The sequence below is a fragment of the Myotis myotis genome, unplaced genomic scaffold (genome assembly GCF_014108235.1).
Source record: "Myotis myotis isolate mMyoMyo1 unplaced genomic scaffold, mMyoMyo1.p scaffold_m19_p_12, whole genome shotgun sequence".
Classification (NCBI taxonomy): Eukaryota; Metazoa; Chordata; class Mammalia; order Chiroptera; family Vespertilionidae; genus Myotis; species Myotis myotis.
Window position 1 is genome coordinate 567,879 of NW_023416316.1, and position 16,664 is coordinate 584,542.

Here is a 16,664-nt window from a genome sequence, read left to right on the forward strand (position 1 = left end):
GAGCGTTTCCCTCTAGGAGGGCGAAATGTCCCTTCACCTGAAACGGAGCCATTTCCCAGGCGAGTCTCTAAGTGGCGAAATGGCTCGTCCTGCCTCCGTGGGCAGGGAAGCCGCCCACTGCAACACCACTCTGCAGGGACGCGTCGGAGTGGCACTCGCACCCGGCACAGAGCACGACTGGGCTGGGGACGGGGCCAGTGCCCACAGTCAGGCGTGGCTCCTGCCCCAGGAGGGCTGGTGGCTCCCGGAGACACGGGCAGGGCTTTCAGGGCTGTGCTCTGGGCCGCCAGCTGGGCTCTCCTTACAGGCTGGGAGGGCCTTGGTCCAGACGCCCAGGCCTGGCGGGTCCGAGGGGCGCTCGGGAGCCTCTGGCCATGCGGGGGCGGGCGCTGTGGTCTCAGGCAGGGGCACAGTCCAGTCCCTCATCCTGGGCACACTGAGCTGTTGCGGGGGGTCTTCACAGAGTGGGGGTGCACAGCGCTGGCATGTGCCCAGGGGTAGCACGGAGGGGGAGCGAGGAGGTGGCCTGCCCCTTAGCCTTGGCCGCCACCGATGTTGACCACGGTGGGGCCGACGGGGCTCAGACGCTGGCTGGCCGGGCACCGCGGGGCGGGCACTTCCAGCTGCGAGACGATCTCGGGCAGCGGCTGCAGGTCCCACTCCCCCTGCGAGGAAGGGCCATGTGGTAAACTGAGGCTGGGGGGTGAAATGGGCGCCGCCTCTCCAGCCATTTTCCCAACCACCTCTTGGCTTCTTGTCCTCAAACCAAACTCCCTCCCCGACCCCCACCCCCGGGGCTGCTTGGAGGGCCTCCCTGGAGGTCATCCTGGTACCCTACGCCCCCCTCACCCTCACCTCAGAGCCCCCGGGTGCAGGCGGCAGCAGCAGCTGTTCCTCCCCCACCGGCTGTACCACACCCCTCGTCTGCTGCCACGTCCCCCCACTGTCCCCCCATGTCTTGGTGAGTGTGTCAGCCGGACCGATCGGTAGCAATTAAGCCGGCTCCCAGACGCACCCAGGAAAAGTGCCTTGGGCAGCGGCAGAGCCAGCACCTGACTCAGCCGGGGACTCAGGGCCTCAGAGAAGGAGCAGACCCGCTCCCCGTCTCAGACTGCGCCTCCCGCCTGCCCTCCCCTCGCTTTATTTTTAGGCTCCGGGGGAGGTGGCTGTCGCCCTGCTCACACCACCCAGATTGGTCACGTGATGTAATGGCGCCCGGGAACGGGGAGCCCCCTGCCCACGTGGGTGCTGTCGGTTCCTCCGCCTGCAGGGTCCTCCCTCCGCGGCTGTCCGTCTGGGCCTGTCTAACGGTTTTGAGTGCTCCTTGCCAGCTCCTTGGAGGGGAGTCCTGTCACCCCACACGGGGGTTCTCGGGGCCTGGGGCTGATGTGGGGGCAGGCAGCTGCAGGACCTGCTGCAGGGGGCCCAGGGCCAGCGAGGGCTCAGAGCAAGGCCATGGGGGCGGGGGGCGCACCTGGAAGCGCACGGCCGAGGACTTGTTGCAGTGCATGGCGAGGGGGGCGAAGCCGTACAGGGCCTGAAGCACGTCGCGGCTGAAGGAGTTCCAGGGGACGGAGGCAAACTGCTCGGGGACGGAGGTCTGGGGGCAGGTGCACACCTCCTCGCTGTTGAACCTGGAGGTGGGAGGGAGCAGCTGTTGGGGACAGGTCGGTGGGAACCCAGCAGGGCAAGGAGACACCCCCTGCAGACGGGGTGGGGTCCCTGGAGTGGCCCTCAGGCCGCCGCCTCCCCAGCAAGCCTCCTGCTCGGGGTGCCTCACAGGCTGATGGCAAACAGCGTCCTCTCTCCTGCCGCCTGGACGGGCTGGGCTGAGGATGCTGCTCGGGCCGAGTCCGGACTCGGCAGGAAGGGGCGTGGGATCCATTGGTGATGCCTGCCACACCTGCTCCCCGGCTCTGAGGACCTGGCCTGGGCCCCTCAGGGCCTGGCGGGGGGGTGGGGGGGGCCCTGCCGCCGCCGCCGCCGCCGGCACCTGTTGACGAGGTGGAAGTACTTCTGCAGGAAGCCGGCGTCCACGGCGCTCTTGCACAGCTCCAGCTGCGTCTGCGGGTAGTAGTGCACGTAGTTGACACACATCTCCTCCAGGATGCCGAAGCCGCCCTGCGGGGGGAGAGGCTGTGGGCTCGGCCCCGGGGCGCCTTCACTGCCGCGGCCCGTCCTTTGGGTCAGCGCATTCCTTCATTCTTCCGTCCATCCCCTCGCTCATTCAACTACCCAGCGGTCCAAGTGGATCTCTGCGGCCACTCCCCTGCCCCCAGCAGCCTCCGCCCCAGATGGGGACCGACGTCCTCCGGAAAGTGCAGACGGTCCGCACGGGAAGCCCCGGGGGCAGGGGCTCAGGGCCGGGGCAGGGAGAAGTGGGTGACTCACCACGGTGGCCAGCGTTCTGTCTTCCGTGTTGTACGTACAGGAAGTGATGAGCACGTCGCCCTGTGAGCCGAGCCGACAGGCCCGTCAGCCTGCCCAGCTGGGGTGACAGGCGCTTGGGGCCACCCTCCCACGGGACTGAGCCACGGCACATGGTCAGCGGCCCCCGACTGAGGAGTCCGGCAGTGGCCTGGGCCCCACACATGAGGGTCACAAGCTGAGTGTCCCCGGGAGTCATGGCTCCTCGGCTTCCATGGTCCCCTCGTCCGCCGGCCACAGGCATGGGCCTGGTCGGCCGTGCCCCAGCCCTCGGTGAACTTGGGCGAGGCCCATGTGGCCTGGGGCTCCCCTGAGCGTGACCAAAGCCCCATGGGCCACCTCCATGTCTCCAGCTCCCTCTGCGCTCTTGGGCTTGGGGGTGGCTGACTCGGTGGCCAAATGCACGTCCCCGAGTGCTGTCTCCCCACCCACTGAGCTCCCCGGGACCTCACCGTGGGGCAGCCAGCCCCTGCCCTGGCACATGGAGGGACCTTTGCGTGGCCCCCTAACCCCGATTGCTGTCTGTGTCTCTGGCCCTCCCAGCCTCCGTGGCCCTGACCGGGCACTCACTGGGTGGACGGACACGACCTCCTTCAGCATGCGGATCTCCTGGGGGAGAGCGGGGGGAAGGGGCGCCTCAGAGAGCTGGACCCCACTCCAGCCACCCCCTGGCCCTCTGAGGTGTAAGCTCGTCCCCGCCCCTTGGGGGAGCCAGGCCTGGCTGAGTTTGGCTTCTGGAGGGATTGGAACAGGACAGATGCTACCTACCACTGGGCCACCCGGGTCCCCCAGATCCGCATCGGCCACAGGCCAGAATCCACCCGAGCCATTAAACCCCCAGGGGAGGGCTGGCCACTGCGCCCCACCAGGCATCTGGGCCTGGCCCAGGACACGAGCCCTGGGAGGGGTGTTTCTGTGGCTGTTGGGGGAGAGAGGTCAGACAGGCCCAGGCAGGGCGGGGATCCCCACCTGGAAGTGGGGGCTGTAGTGGTTGTCCCTGTTCACAATGGCCCTCTCCCTGCCGTCCCGGGCCAGCACGGTGACCACCTTCCGCCCGGTCAGGTGCGTGTGCAGCTGGGAGGCAAAGATGTGTATCCCCGAGGGAGGCAGGGCCTGTGGGCGGCGCAGGTCAGGGCCTGACCTCGTGGGGGACCTTGCCGCTGCCCTCCGCCTGCTGCTGGGACCGGCGGTGGCACAGGGCAGCGAGGCCGAGAGCTTCCCGGGACGTGCACTCCCGGCCCACCCTTCTCCCCAGCAGGTAACCCCTCCCCCGTCCGAAAACTAGGGGGATCGTCGCCCGAGAGGGGCGTCCTGTGGGGACAGCCAGCTCTTTCTGAGCAGCGGCCTGGCCTGGAGCCCCAGATCCTCTCGGGCCCTCGACAAGGACGGTCCCCGGGGCCGCGTCACCGGAAAGGGAACCCCTCGTGGGGAGCCCGGCGGGCCCGGCCCGGCTCACCAGCTGCGTGCACTTGTCCGTGCAGTAGCCCGTGAGCACGAAGGCCGCCTCCCCGGGGGGGATGGCCATCACGGGCGTGTACACCAGGCCCAGCTCCATGATGCCCGCGTCGAAGCGCCGCAGCGTGGCCGTGTAGTACAGGCGGATGCCCGAGGAGTCCCGCCGGCCTGGGGGGCGAGGGGGTGAGTCAAGGTCCCCCCCAGCTGCCCTGAGGCAGGAGGCGTGGTCACCCGCCCCTGCTCCCAGCCTGCAGCGGGGCCTTTATCCCACACCGGGCTGCACCAGGAGGCAGACCCTTGGTCAGCAGTGTGCTGGGTGCTCTCAGGCAAGTCACTGCCGCTCTGGGCCTCCGCGCAAATCAAGGGCCTCGTCCTGAGACCTCAGTGCTTCTACCCAGCACGGCCCAGCCAGGCCTGCCAGCTCTCCTTGAGGGTACTCATTGGGGAGTTAAGCTCCCTGGGCAGCCCCCCGGGGGGCACATGGAGGTGAGGGTCGGAGGCCCGTGGACGCTGCCACCCACAGGCCCCGCCCCACGACCTGTGGCCTCGAGTCGCCTGTCTCCTGCCCTTCCCCTGCCTGGACTGCGCAGTGACTAGGTCCTCAGGACTTCGGGTGGAGCGCTGGGAGGGTCCCGTGGAGGAAAAAGCGGGGGTGGGGGCTGGACAACCCTGGGAATGTAGGCAGAGCTGGGAGGTGGGCGGGGAGCCCAGCCAACGGAGTATTCGTTCCCAACTTACAGACGTGGAAACTGAGGCTCAGAGCCTGAGCCGAGGACCCTGCCCAAGATCGCAGCCGGGACGTGGCCGAGCTGGGAACGGAGCCCAGGGCCTTGGTGGGGGGCTGGGTCTCCCACTGACTTGCTCGGAGGTGAAGCCAAGAACCCCTCCGCCTCTGCCCCCTCCCTCCCTACTCCATGCCCCCCCCCCCCCGCCCTCCGCCCGCAACTCAGGGTGCACACTCGGCCCTGCACCTCAGCTGCGTCCGAGGATAGCGCTGGCTCGCGCGCAGACGGGATGAGATACTGAGATCACGGTGGGGCTCTGATATTTATAGGAAAGCAGCCGTTTCCAGATTTGTGGAGTGACAGGCGCGCCCCTATATTTGGTGACGGATCCATAAATACACCCAGAGAATCAGGAGGAGACAGACTTCCCTGGCGCTTCGGGAGTTCTCAGAAACCCATTTGCTTTCTGCTTTCCATGAGCAGTAAATCCCGTCCCCCGTGAGGCCCCGCTGATGCATGTCCTCCCTGTGCGCCGCCCACAATTCCCCCGGCGGGAAGAAAGTCACAGTGGGAGGTGAGCAGACCCCCCCCCCCCCCCATCACGCAGCTAGGGAGCGGCGGGCGGGACCGGCCTGCTGATAGTCTGATCTCTCACGCCTCTCTGCCCCCCACGTCCTTGAGCCACCTGGTCGGCGCACCCTAACTCTAGCTCCTGCTCTGGCTGGCCCTGCAGAGTGAGCCAAGCCTGCGGGAGAAGGCGGCACTGCCGTTCGCTCAGCCACCCAACAGCCACCGCCTCCTTACAGCTCTGGTCTCAGACCAGCCTTGCTCAGTTCAAGGCCAGCCAGTCCCTGCAAGGCTACGTGATCATGGAGACCACAGCGGCCCAGAGCCCGACTTCCTGGCTCCCAGATCCCTCCTCACTTTGTGGCCTTGTGGGTCCCTACACTCTGAGCCTTAGTTTCCTCATCTGCAAAATGGGTACGCAGGAACCTCTACTGCCTGTCCCCGGGCCGGTACCTGGGACAGTACCATGTCCCTGGTGCTGAGCCAGCCCGGCAAGGCCCTGCCCCGGGAGCCCACTGCGGTCCCAGGAGACGGATAGCGAACAGTGAGCGAGAGAGGCGAGAGGGACGCATGCCCCATGGGTCACAGCAGGGGGCCAGACTTTGGGGGGTGGGGGAGTCCAGTGCCCAGGGGAAGGCAGAGGCGGCCCCGGAGAAACAGCTCGAGCTCCTACCTTGTATCTTGAGCGGGTTGTGGTAGTGAACTTCCAGGCGGAGAAACCTGGAGGACCCGGCACCCCCGAAAGCAAGGCCCGCTTCCTCCGGGTAGTAAAAGGCCTGCAGGGAGCGGAGGGAGGCGGGTTGGGCATCAGGTACAGCAGCCCCGACAGACTGGGGGTCCGAGGGGTCCCGGGTGGCAAACCCACCTGACTCTTGGGCCTGAGCTGCAGGGTGTGGGGCCAGAGCTGCAGGGTGTGGGGCCTGAGCTGCAGGGGGTGGGGCCTGAGCCGCAGGGGGTGGGGCCAGAGCTGCAGGGGGTGGGGCCTGAGCTGCAGGGGGTGGGGCCTGAGCCGCAGGGGGTGGGGCCAGAGCTGCAGGGGGTGGGGTCTGAGCCGCAGGGGGTGGGGCCTGATCCGCAGGGGGTGGGGCCTGAGCCGCAGGGGGTGGGGCCTGAGCTGCAGGGGTGGTGGTGGGGCAGCGGATTAGAACAGTGCTCTCCCGCTGATGGGCAGCTCATCGCCAGTGCACACCACGTTCCTGGACTCGGGCCGGCCCCTCTGGACGTGGAGGAAGCTGAGGAAAGCCCCACGGTGCAGCCCAGGGCGGCTGCGACACCTGCCCATCACCCGGGACACCCAGGGCACAAACCCCTCCGCTCCAGCCAGACCCGAGATCAGTACCACAGAGAGCACAGCTCTGGGCTTTTGCATTTTTGCAGAAAAGTAACAAAGGCTGGGAAAAGTCCCGCTGCTCCGAGGAGCGGGATGACAGCGCACGGGTCTCGGGGGGTCTGGGGGGGCCCTCTTGGCAGCCTCACAAGCACCCTGCGGAGCCCCATCATGGGGCCTCTCGGAGAAGTGGGGACACAGGTGTGGAGGGGACCCTGACTCCCGCGGAGGCCCGGGGGACGCACCTTGGCGCCCAGGGCCCAGGCGGCCAGCACGTGGCGGCAGTAGTTGAGGCGCTCCGGCTTCATCTTGGAGTCGCAGGGCCCGCTGAAGTGGGGGAAGCTCTCGAACCCGGCCGCGCACTGGAACACCTCCATGTGGTGCACCAGCGCCTCGTTGCCCTTGGTGACAATGGGCTCGTACTGCGGGGTGGAGGGGACACCGAGTCTTGGTCAGGGCCACCACCCACCCACCCACTGGGAGATGCTCAGAGCAATTGCACTCTGAGTTAAGCTGCTTTTGAATGAAGGGGGAGGTGGCCTGACAGACAGACAGACACCCGGCCATTCCAGTCCCAGGGGAAGAAGCAGAACTCAGGGCATCAGTTGTCTTGGTCCAGGCTGGGAGCTGGGGTGCAGAGGCCCTGGGAGGTGGGGTGCAGAGGCCCTGGGAGGTGGGGTGCGATGGATCAGACCACACTTGTGGCTGCAGGAAGGTCAGATGCCCAGGGTTCGGGACACCTGGCTCAACCAGGACCTCGGACAGCTTGCCGGGACAGGGCGGGGCGCCAGGGACAGGGACAGCCCTCCAGGCAGCAGGCCCCGCCCCCCGTACCATGACGATGTGGTGCCGGGGGAAGCCGGCGGGGAGCTCGGTCATGTAGCACCAGTAGGTGGTCTCCTGGCCGGGGATGAGGACGTCGGGGGCGCGGACCTCCATGGTGCGCACGTCCGCGGGCAGGGCCGGGCGGGAGATGTTGGGCTTCAGCAGCTGCACCCTCTGCAGCCCCGTGCGCAGGCCCGAGGTGTTGATGGCCTCCAGCGACGAGAAGGGCTGCTCCAGGATCCCGTACACCAGGTGGACGGTGCCGTCCTGCAGCCGAGACAGGGCCGGCCATCGTCCACGCGGACCCCAGAGCAGGGCTCCTGGTCACCCGGGGTGCCAGGCCCCTGCCCGTCCCGCCTGGCAGATGGCATGCCCGGCACTGACCAAGAAGGCAGCCGCCAGCCCCGCTGGTGCCGGACGGAGCGGGCATAGAAAGTTCTAGTGGCTACGAGCTGGAGGTCACAGGCAGATTCGGGGGCCAGGGGCTGGGCTGGCTCTCACGTGCTACAGTGAACTCAAACCCAGACCCACCACCCACCTCGATGAGGTAGTCCCGGGGGTCGCAGGTGCTGAAGGGCCGCCGGAAGAGCAGGGTCAGGCCCTGCGGGGTCCGCTGGGCCTGCAGCAGCTGGTAGTCCTGCTGGGCGTCCAGGTGGATCTGTCCCTTCTGGTCACTCCAGGCGTCCTGCAGGGACAGGACAGGCTCAGAGCGAAGGTTGCTGCCCACAGCGCGGGGCACATGGGCCCTGTGGGTCCGGGGTCTGGCCGGGGTTAGGGGCTCACCCACGTCCTGTCTCCCTTCCCCTGGGGCCTGGAAGCAGGGCTCTCAGAGGCCAGCAGGTCTGGGGCTGCTCAGTCCCAGACCTCCAGGCGGGACCAGGAGTCTGTCTTGCTAAGAAGGTGCCATGACTGGGAAGGGCCTTAGACGAACACCGCTCCCACTGGCCTGCGGAGGGCGGGCCGTGATGGCGTGGAGCCGTGGAGGGGAGACGGCAGAGGGCTGCACGGGCGGCAAGAGAGGACCAGGTACAGTGCTTCAGGCGGCCCTCGGCTCACATGCCCGTCCTGTGCTCCTGCTCCCCCGAGAGTGGGCACTGCCTTAACCCTGTACCTGGGCGTCTTGCTCCCCTCGCCCCATCCTCCCCTCCTCGCTTGGAGAGGGTAAACTGAGGCCGGGAGGAAACGGACCTGCTGCATTCCCCCAGGATGATAAGCAGACCTGGCTGACCCCCTTCCCCCCCCCCCCCCCCGCCTGCCCCGGCAGCTGCTACCCTTGCACCAGGGGCTTGGCCAGAGCTGGGGACGAGTGGGGGGGGGGGGGGGGTGGGGGGGGGCTGGGAGGGACAGCCTTCCCCACCCAGGGCCTCTGTTCTGCTCAGGAACACGGGCTTCGGCCTCGGGACCTGTTTTCACTGCCTCAGGGCCACCGCCTTTCCTCATTTCCTTGAGAAAAAAGAAAGCTGCCTGCGATTTTGCAACCATGTTCCCAGGAGAAAAGGCTGCGGGACTCAGTTGAACGCAGGCAGAGGTAACACCCGGGCTGGGAACCTAGAACGTGTTTGTTGAACATCTTGCCGGAGGAGGAAAGCAAGCCCGACAGTTGTTTGCAGAGGAATTTGTTGTGCAAATGAATTCTGCAGCGCGGGAGGGGGGGCCCGGCTCACTTGGCAGCTGCGAAGCCGCACAGGGGGCTGCGGGACCTCCCAGCTACTGAGCGCCCCTGTCGTGGGAGGCGGGCCGCCCCGGGGCCAGGTTTGCCCCCACCAGGCAGCTCCGGCCCCTCCGACCTGGGTGGCCCCACGCAGCTCCCCCAGCCGCGGTCCTCACCGGTGAACCCAGCAATGTACCCTCCTGCGGGGCTGTCGTGGGCACTGAAGGGAGCACAGTCAGGGGGTTGTACTCACAGAGACGCTGGTGGCAGGCCCAGCTGGGGAGGAGGGCAGGAGGGGGGCTCAGGACAGGGGCTGGGCCCCCTCCCCGGGACCTCCCTTGAATTTGTGGAGGCCACAACGTTGCTCTAGTTTAAAAGGAATCTTCCCCCTTTCTCCACCCCCTCCAGCAAGAATGGGGTGCATTTCCAAGGCCAGGAGTCAGAGCTCAGCTCCGTGGGGGCGGCGCCTGCTTGGCTGACCCGCGTGTGCAAACCTAGTCCAGCCAGCACCGCGGCCCGGGCCCGGGTGTGCACGCGGGCACCGCGCTTGGTCATGTGCGAGGGTGTGGGTGCCCCGGACGTTGATCATGTGAGTGGAGAATGCGGGGTCCGCGCTCAGGGTGGCGGTGGAGTGGGTGCACGTGTGTGGCTGCCTGTCCTGCCCCCGCGGCTGTGCTCCTCGGGCCGGGGTGTCCTGTTGCTTGGGGTGCGCAGCCGGGGACCCTGGAGAGCATCTGTTTCTCACTCTGCCCTCATATTGGCGAGCTTGGGGCACAGGGTCAAGGAGGAGGCGTGTAGGAGGGAGGCCAGCTGGGAGGCTGGGTAGGGCCGGTTCAGGGCGAGGGAGAGACTCACCCCAAAGTAGGCGCTGTCCCCGTTTGTCCAGAGCACGACCAGGTCGGCATTCTCCAGCTCCCCGCGGTCCGACATCCCGAACAGCACCCCGGCCTTGAGCTCGCGCACCAGCAGCTGGAAGTGGACGGTCTCCTGCGCGTAGCTGACGTTCCAGGAGAGCTCCAGGGTCCCCTCGGGGTCCAGGGGGATGCGGTAGGGGAAGGGGCTCTCGGGGGGCGTCGAGCCCTGCAGCGCGGCCACCAGGATGACCAGGAACACGGCCACCGCCGTGCCGTACATGGAGGCGGCCTCGCGCGCGCTGGGGCTGGGGACCTGCATGGCTGGCGCGCGGCCGCCCCACCTGGCCCTTTATGTCCCGGCCCTCGGGGGGGCTGGGCCCGGGCGGCCGCCGTAATCACATTTGTCTGCCGGGCAATTGAATTGTCCGGGCGACCCTCCCACCTGCTCGTGCCCCGGGCCAAACGCTTTGCCTCCCTGGCTCCCCTAATTGGCACTGATGGGGCATGGACACCGTCAGCGGGAATTGGAGGGGACTGGCTGAGCGATTGCCACTGGGGAGGGTGCTCCCTGCAGCCACAGCCTTTGCACGCCCTCCCGCCAGGCACCCCCGACCACCAGGCAGGCCGTCCGGCCTGTCCCCCCCAGCCGACGGGATGGCCCCGTGCCGCCCCATTCGGGGATGGGCAGACTGAGACCCCAAAGTTATCTCCAAGGTGACAGTGAGTGATGAGACTGTGCTGCTGGAGGCCTGGCCCACGGAGCCATTCTACAAGGCTGGAGGGTGGGCCACTTTCAAAATAAAAATAAAAGCCGATCCCCAAATAGGCCGTGTGTTTAGACACTCTCCCGCCGCCTGCTGTTCCGATTGTTCCCCCACAGGCTCCAGCTGGCGCCGCGGCTGCTGCAGAAGCAGTGGGTGCAGTGCTGGGGGTGGGGACAGATGGCGCGGGCACGGCACTGGGGGGGGGCTGGGGGGCATTTCTGGGCAGCAGACTTGGCGATGCCTTACAGAGGGGTAAAGTGTAGGGCACCCCGCTGGGGGGACATATTCAGAGAGGGGTGTGAGTGACAGGCCCGGTTCCCTGTCTCCAAAGCTCCCCAACCCTTGACACCCTCCAGCAGAGTGGGCCCAGCCTGAATCTGCACCCTCCCGGCCAGCCGGCCATTGCCCTGTTTCTCCCCACCCACGGGGCCTTCCCACAGACCCGCCGGGTCTTACAGCCCCAAGAGCCTTGAGTGTCAGTCTCATCGCGCTCGGCTCCCTCCCATCCTTCTCTGTGCAGAATGGACTCACCGTGTGCTGCCACTTTCAGGAAGTTCTCCATGATTGCCTCCTGCTCTGAACTCAGCCCTCAACCCTCAGACATCGAACTAACTTCCTTCCATCTCCCTCCCTCCCCTTTTTCCTTCCTTCTTCCTCCTCCTGTTCCTCCTCTCTTTGGAGAAACGAAAAACCCAACCTTAGGCGCACACAGAGGTCACTGGCTGGTGCCCAGCTGTAAATCCTCAGGTATTTGAAAGACGGGCTGCGAGGAGGTTGCGCCGGGCTCTGGTTTTGCTCTGAACTCTGCTCCTTCGGAAGGACTGACTGTCTGTGTGTGAAGATGAAACTTGGAGAAAGTTCCTGCCCTGGTGGGTGGTGCTGTCTGCCTGAGCTGGGCGGGCCCAGGCCAGGGGGGAGGCCTGAGACCAGGTCTCCTTCTCCAAATTCTTTCTAGAACCTCCGAGTCTGTGCTATAAGCAGGCATCTGGCATTGAAGGTCACGACGCACCTGGACAATCACTCCCCGGGGTCAGGGAGCAGCCGCGAGAAGGGGTGAGGCAGGGTCTCGGGGTGGGGGGGCGGGGCTGTGTTCTTGGCACTTACGGTGGTAACCGCCGGCAGACGCCAAGTGGGTGGCAATGGCCCTGGGTGAGCCTTCCCGGTGGCTCCGCTTGAGGACAGGCAGAACGCACATCAGCTGCCTCTCCGGGGAGTGGGCCCTACGGCCCGTCATGCATCGCCAGGGTGTTGGCTCTGGGTTCGAATCCTGCTGGCTCCCAGCTGGGCATTCTTGGAGACGCACTTTCCCACCCAGATCTCGCCCTACGTGGACGGGGAGCTTATCCCTCTGGCTCCCTCAGCCAGGGGTTCTGGGGAGTGAGAGGCGGTAAGGCCGGGAGCCAGGGCCTGGGATTGGGGTGTGGAGCCCCGGGGAGTGGGGTCAGCCCTGACCACCCCGACCTCGGGCAGCTGAGCGCACCTCCCGCCTCTCCTCCTCTCTGGGAGGCTGTGTGGCTCTCTGAATGCCACGGACACACGTGTGTGTGTTTTTAATACATTTTTAGTAATGATCAGAGAGAATCAATGATCAGCTGCCTCCTGCATGCCCCGCACTGGGGATTGAGCCTATAGCCTGGGCATGGGCCCCGACCAGGAATCAAACCCTGACCTCCTGGTTCTTGGGTCGGTGCTTAACCACTGAGCCACGCCAGCCGGGCACACGTTTTTAACAGGATTCAAAGCCGGCCTCCTCAGCTCAGAAGCCTGTGACAAAACGGACTCAGCTGATTTGAGAAACAATAATTACGGAGGACGAGGAACGGGAGGTGGGGGTGAGGGCCGCGGGCCGCCCAGCGCTTCACGGGCTGTTTCCTCTCACCCCAGTGGCCGGTGCTGTCTGTGACCCCCAGACCAGGGAGAGGATGCTCAGAGGGGTCACGCAGGGAGCCTGTGGTCTGGGGGCCCGCAGCTGGCGGGGGCGTGGCGGGGCTGCACTCAGCGGGTCACGGTCAGGGAGAGGCCATGGGAATCAGGAGGACACGCGACGAGGACTGCAGCCAGGCGGCTGGCCCAATCGGCGGCCCTGCACGACGTGCCGTTCTCTGCAGTAACGGATCTTTTATAAACCAGCACTCGGACCCGGGACACGAAGCGATGCTCAGCTGCCCCGCCGCCTGGGCTGCACCAGGTGAGACAGCGGCCTGCCCAGGGCTGAGCGCCTCCTCCTGGGGAGCCCTGGAGGCACTCCGGCCCCGCCCACTGCTCCCAGGCCCCGCCCACAGGCCCCTAAGGCCACGCCCCTCCGGCTCTGCTCTGGGGCTAGTTGCCCTGCAGGGGTGGGCAGGGGTGGGCTGGGGTGGCACCCGGTGCGGCACCGCCACGGGCCGGAAATAAATCCCGTTTGCCGCTCAGGCCTGGCTGCCCTCCCGGGGCCAATTTCAGCGTTTTAATGAGCCTTTTGCTTTCTTCGTCTTTCTGGCGCTGTCACCCGCTCGCTGCAGTCCCATCGCCTCTGCCACGTGAGGCCAGCTCCCCGGGGCCCCCACCCCCGATTACAGCAGGTGGGGGATGAGCCGGTCGGTGACCTGAGCCACACAGCTCCCCAGCGACCACGGGGTGGCTGCAGGCCGGCCCGCTCGGCCCAGGGTGCACTTTTTTAAAAATATGAATTTTTATTGATTTCAGAGAGGAAGGAAGAGGGGGAGCAAGATAGAAACATCAATGATGAGAGAGAATCGCTGATCGGCTGCCTCCTGCACGCCCCACACTGGGGATGGAGCCCGCAACCTGGGCCTGTGCCCTGACTGAGAATCGAACCCTGACCTCCTGGTTCCTAGGTTGACGCTCAACCACTGAGCACGCCGGCTGGGTCTAGGGTGCTCTTGTGGTGGCAGAAATCCAGCTGTCAGCTGATGGAAGCAGGAGAGATGGCCCGCCTCCGGGCAACGCTCCCCAGCCCGCTGCTCCCCACCCCCCATCCCCCACCCCCCAACCCCCACCCCGCACCCCCACCCCGGGAGCTCGGGGCAGCGCCCTCACTGCCTGCCTCGTCCTGGGCTCAATTGGTTGTGACGAGGAGGTTTAAGAACCACCTCCCGGTCAGGTCATCTCCCCACCCAAGCGGGTTCTCCCCTGAGGATGAGGCCACACCCACTGCCCCGTGTCTGCTCCTAAAGGCAGGCGGCCCTGAGATTAGGAACCCACCCCCAAGGCCCGAGGTTCCCAGGTGCCAGGACACCGAGGGAGGTGACCGGGACACACAGGCAGGGCACTCGGTGTCCAGAGCACCCCAGGGCCCTCTTGGCTCCTCCCCCACGGACTCCCCCTGGCTGCTGGGCCAGAGCCCCCACCGGCCTCGAGCTCTGCACCAAGGATGAGAGGTGGCCGGCCCCAGGAGGGGCTGGGATTTGGGGCTTGGAGCACTCAGCCAGGCCACCCCTGCAGGACAGAGTAGCCGGCTGCCAGGCCTGGACTGTCGTTGACGGCAGGGGACCAGCACAGCCTGTCTCCTCCGCAGGGTGGGTCAGCGAGAGGGGTCGGAGCAGCCCTCGCCTCAGGGCCCACGTCACCTGGTCTGCACTGAGGCTGAGGAGCGGGGCATGTCCCGGGTCCTGGGCGGATGGCACCCGCTGGCTGCTTCGGGGCGGGTGGATTTGAAGAGCAGATTGGAGATGCTGGCGCGGCTCCCTCCCGGCCCCAGGGCCCAGTGCCATCGGAGGTCCCGCTCGAGGTGCCCAGACACAGAGCAGCTGTGTCTGCACCTGAGAGGCCTGGGTGCAGCCAGGGGCGGTCCCTTGACCTGCAGATCGTGGTCACCGGCGGGGACTGGTGTCCGCCCAGGGAGGTGACAGAGACGGGAAGGCCAGGGCCCATTCCCTTCTCGGAACCTCGTCCCCGCATCTCGCAGGGGAGAGCCCCGGGGAGCCGGGTCAGGCCTCCCTCCCTTCGCCAGGCCGACGCCTGTGCCGGTGCCTGTGCGGACGGACCACCCTCGGTCCATCCATCCGCCGGTTGACGGACACTGTTGTGGTGAACAGGCTGCATGACCGTTGGTGGACAAATGGCTGCTCGCGGCCCCGTCTTCAGCTCTAGGTTGGTCCCCAGACGTGGAGGCTGGGCCCCGCAGTACTTGTGTGTCTGGCGTCTCGAGGGGCATGACTGCCTACTGCTCGCCCGCCGGCCGCGCCGCCTCGGGGCATGGGTAACTCTCCGTGCCCGTGGCCCGTGCTCTGTATTAACCAGCGCCCACGCTCAGTACTTGGGTGGCTGTCTTTTAATTGGAACGCGTGGGGCAGGGGTGCGTGCCCGACCTTGCTCACTCGGACCCGTGATTCCGAAGCGGAGCTGGGGCGCCAAGGCGGCCGCTGCCCAGTGGGAGCCGCGCCCAAGGCTCAAAGGCCTCCTCAGGGAGAACAGTCAGCCGGCTGCTCGGCCCCGAGACCACGCCGCCTCCCGGACCAGGTCCATCCCCTCCCGCGGGCGGCAGGCCCGGCCTTGTTGTCGGCCGACTCGCCGTTGGTCCAGGCTGCGCCCTCCGGCCACAGTCAGATGCGTCACATCCAAGCACCAAATCCAATAAAGCCCGGAACACACATCTGCTTTGCGACGATGAGGCCTCGGAAGGAGCCGTCTCCACACCCGGGGGCCGCTGACATTCACGCGGCAGGAGGGGCGCCGCGGCCTGTACACCCTGATCCAATTGTCCCCCCGCTGATTGAGTTACCGAGAGACTCGCCCAACAGCAGGCTGGGGAAGAGGCGAGTTAACGGCCGGGGACAGGGGCCATCTGCGCACGTAGGCGGCGAGGAGGGGGCATCGCTCTGCGAGGCACTTAGTCAGCATCTAGGGGACATCTGGGTGGCCCGGCTGTGCGGAGTGTCCCTGCCCAGCCCCGTCCCAGGCCTGGACAGCAGGTCTGCATCTGAAGTCCCAGCAGGGTGGGCCCGCCCAGGGGGCTGTGTGGTCCCTGCTGGGGCTCCAGGCCCATCCCCGGGCCTGTGGGGACCCCCTCGTGGCGTCCCTGCTGCCCGCCTCCCCGTCTATTGGTGTTGTTACCTCCTGCCCGGGGCTGGGAGCCTCCGTGTCTCAGCGAACGGGCCTTCCTAACCTCTGCCGACCGCCTTCCCCGTGTTTGGACAAACAGAGGCTTCAGGACGGCCCTGGAGGGGCCCAGGCCGCACAGGTGAGCGTGGCCGAGGGAGGCGCCCCAGCAGCCCAGCCCAGAGGACGGCCTGGAGGTCACCACTCCCGTCTGTGCTTCCGCTCTGTGATGCCCTGCTGTGTGGCTCCCACACCGGGCAGACCCACGCTTCAGGCTCGGTGCTAAGGCCGTCCCAGCACAGGTGGTGGCTGCACCGGCCGCTGGTGCTCTATGTGCGGCCCGTGGGGCCCACCGCCCCTGGGGAGGGGCCCGCTGGGCATCCAGGGCCCACAGGTGCTCCGAGGTGCTTTCAACAATGTTCCCAGGTTTCGGCCTAACGGGAAGGGAAGCACGCTTTTCCCCCCAAATCCTAACCCGCGTCCCACGCAAAAATTCTTTAAGAAAGAGAGTCACAACAGCATTGGTTAAAAAAATGAACAAGAGCCTTTTCAGGGGGTCAGAATTCTGTAGGAATCACAAAAAGATGCAAAGAAACGAAGTGAGAAGGTACCGCATTCTAGAAGGTTCTCAGGGAAGACGGGGCAGAAGCAGCTCGAGGGCCCCACGTCCAGAGCCACGGAGATCAGGCAGGTGGGTGGCGAGGGGCGGGGTGGGGCTTTGTGCTGCTGTATCGGAATCAGCAACTTGACAATTTCTCCCGCCCCCCCTCACCCCTACCCCCACCCCTACCCCCACTTCTACCCCCACCCGCACCCCCACCCCGCGCTGGGAGCAGAGAGCCCCTGAGTCCCAGGAATAAAGCAGAGACTGGCCACCACCCAGGACCCTGACCCGGGAACGGCCGACCTGGAGGGCAGGCGGAGACCCCACGCCATGGGAGCCATCCGCCCACCTTGCCTGGGCGCTCGGACCGCCGGCCCCTGCAGGGGCTCAGAACCAGGCGCGGCCGGGCCAGCGGGACTGTCTCG

At 66.6% G+C, this 16,664-nt stretch overlaps 1 protein-coding gene and 1 long non-coding RNA gene across 3 annotated transcripts; one reads left to right on the forward strand and one right to left on the reverse strand.

Moving 5' to 3' along the window:
* Positions 1 to 418: 418 nt before the first annotated feature.
* DBH (dopamine beta-hydroxylase) lies at positions 419 to 10,365 on the reverse strand. Of its 2 annotated transcripts, none has more exons than XM_036329192.1 (12): positions 9,833 to 10,365; positions 7,865 to 8,011; positions 7,336 to 7,593; positions 6,747 to 6,923; positions 5,848 to 5,950; positions 3,884 to 4,050; positions 3,397 to 3,540; positions 2,998 to 3,036; positions 2,392 to 2,451; positions 1,994 to 2,064; positions 1,475 to 1,634; positions 419 to 665 (listed from the first exon to the last, which is right to left on the reverse strand). In XM_036329192.1, exons 1-12 carry the CDS (start codon positions 10,148 to 10,150, stop codon positions 534 to 536), a joined length of 1,776 nt encoding a protein of 591 aa, XP_036185085.1. In that variant the 5' UTR covers positions 10,151 to 10,365; the 3' UTR covers positions 419 to 533. The 2 variants fall into 2 exon arrangements, with proteins under 2 accessions (XP_036185085.1, XP_036185084.1); XM_036329191.1 differs by having other exon boundaries at positions 1,994 to 2,121; positions 9,833 to 10,364.
* On the forward strand, positions 8,674 to 9,979 carry LOC118666901. The gene is made up of 3 exons (XR_004971099.1): positions 8,674 to 8,854; positions 9,386 to 9,566; positions 9,864 to 9,979. It is a non-coding gene; the product is annotated as an uncharacterized LOC118666901 (long non-coding RNA).
* Positions 10,366 to 16,664: the final 6,299 nt, after the last annotated feature.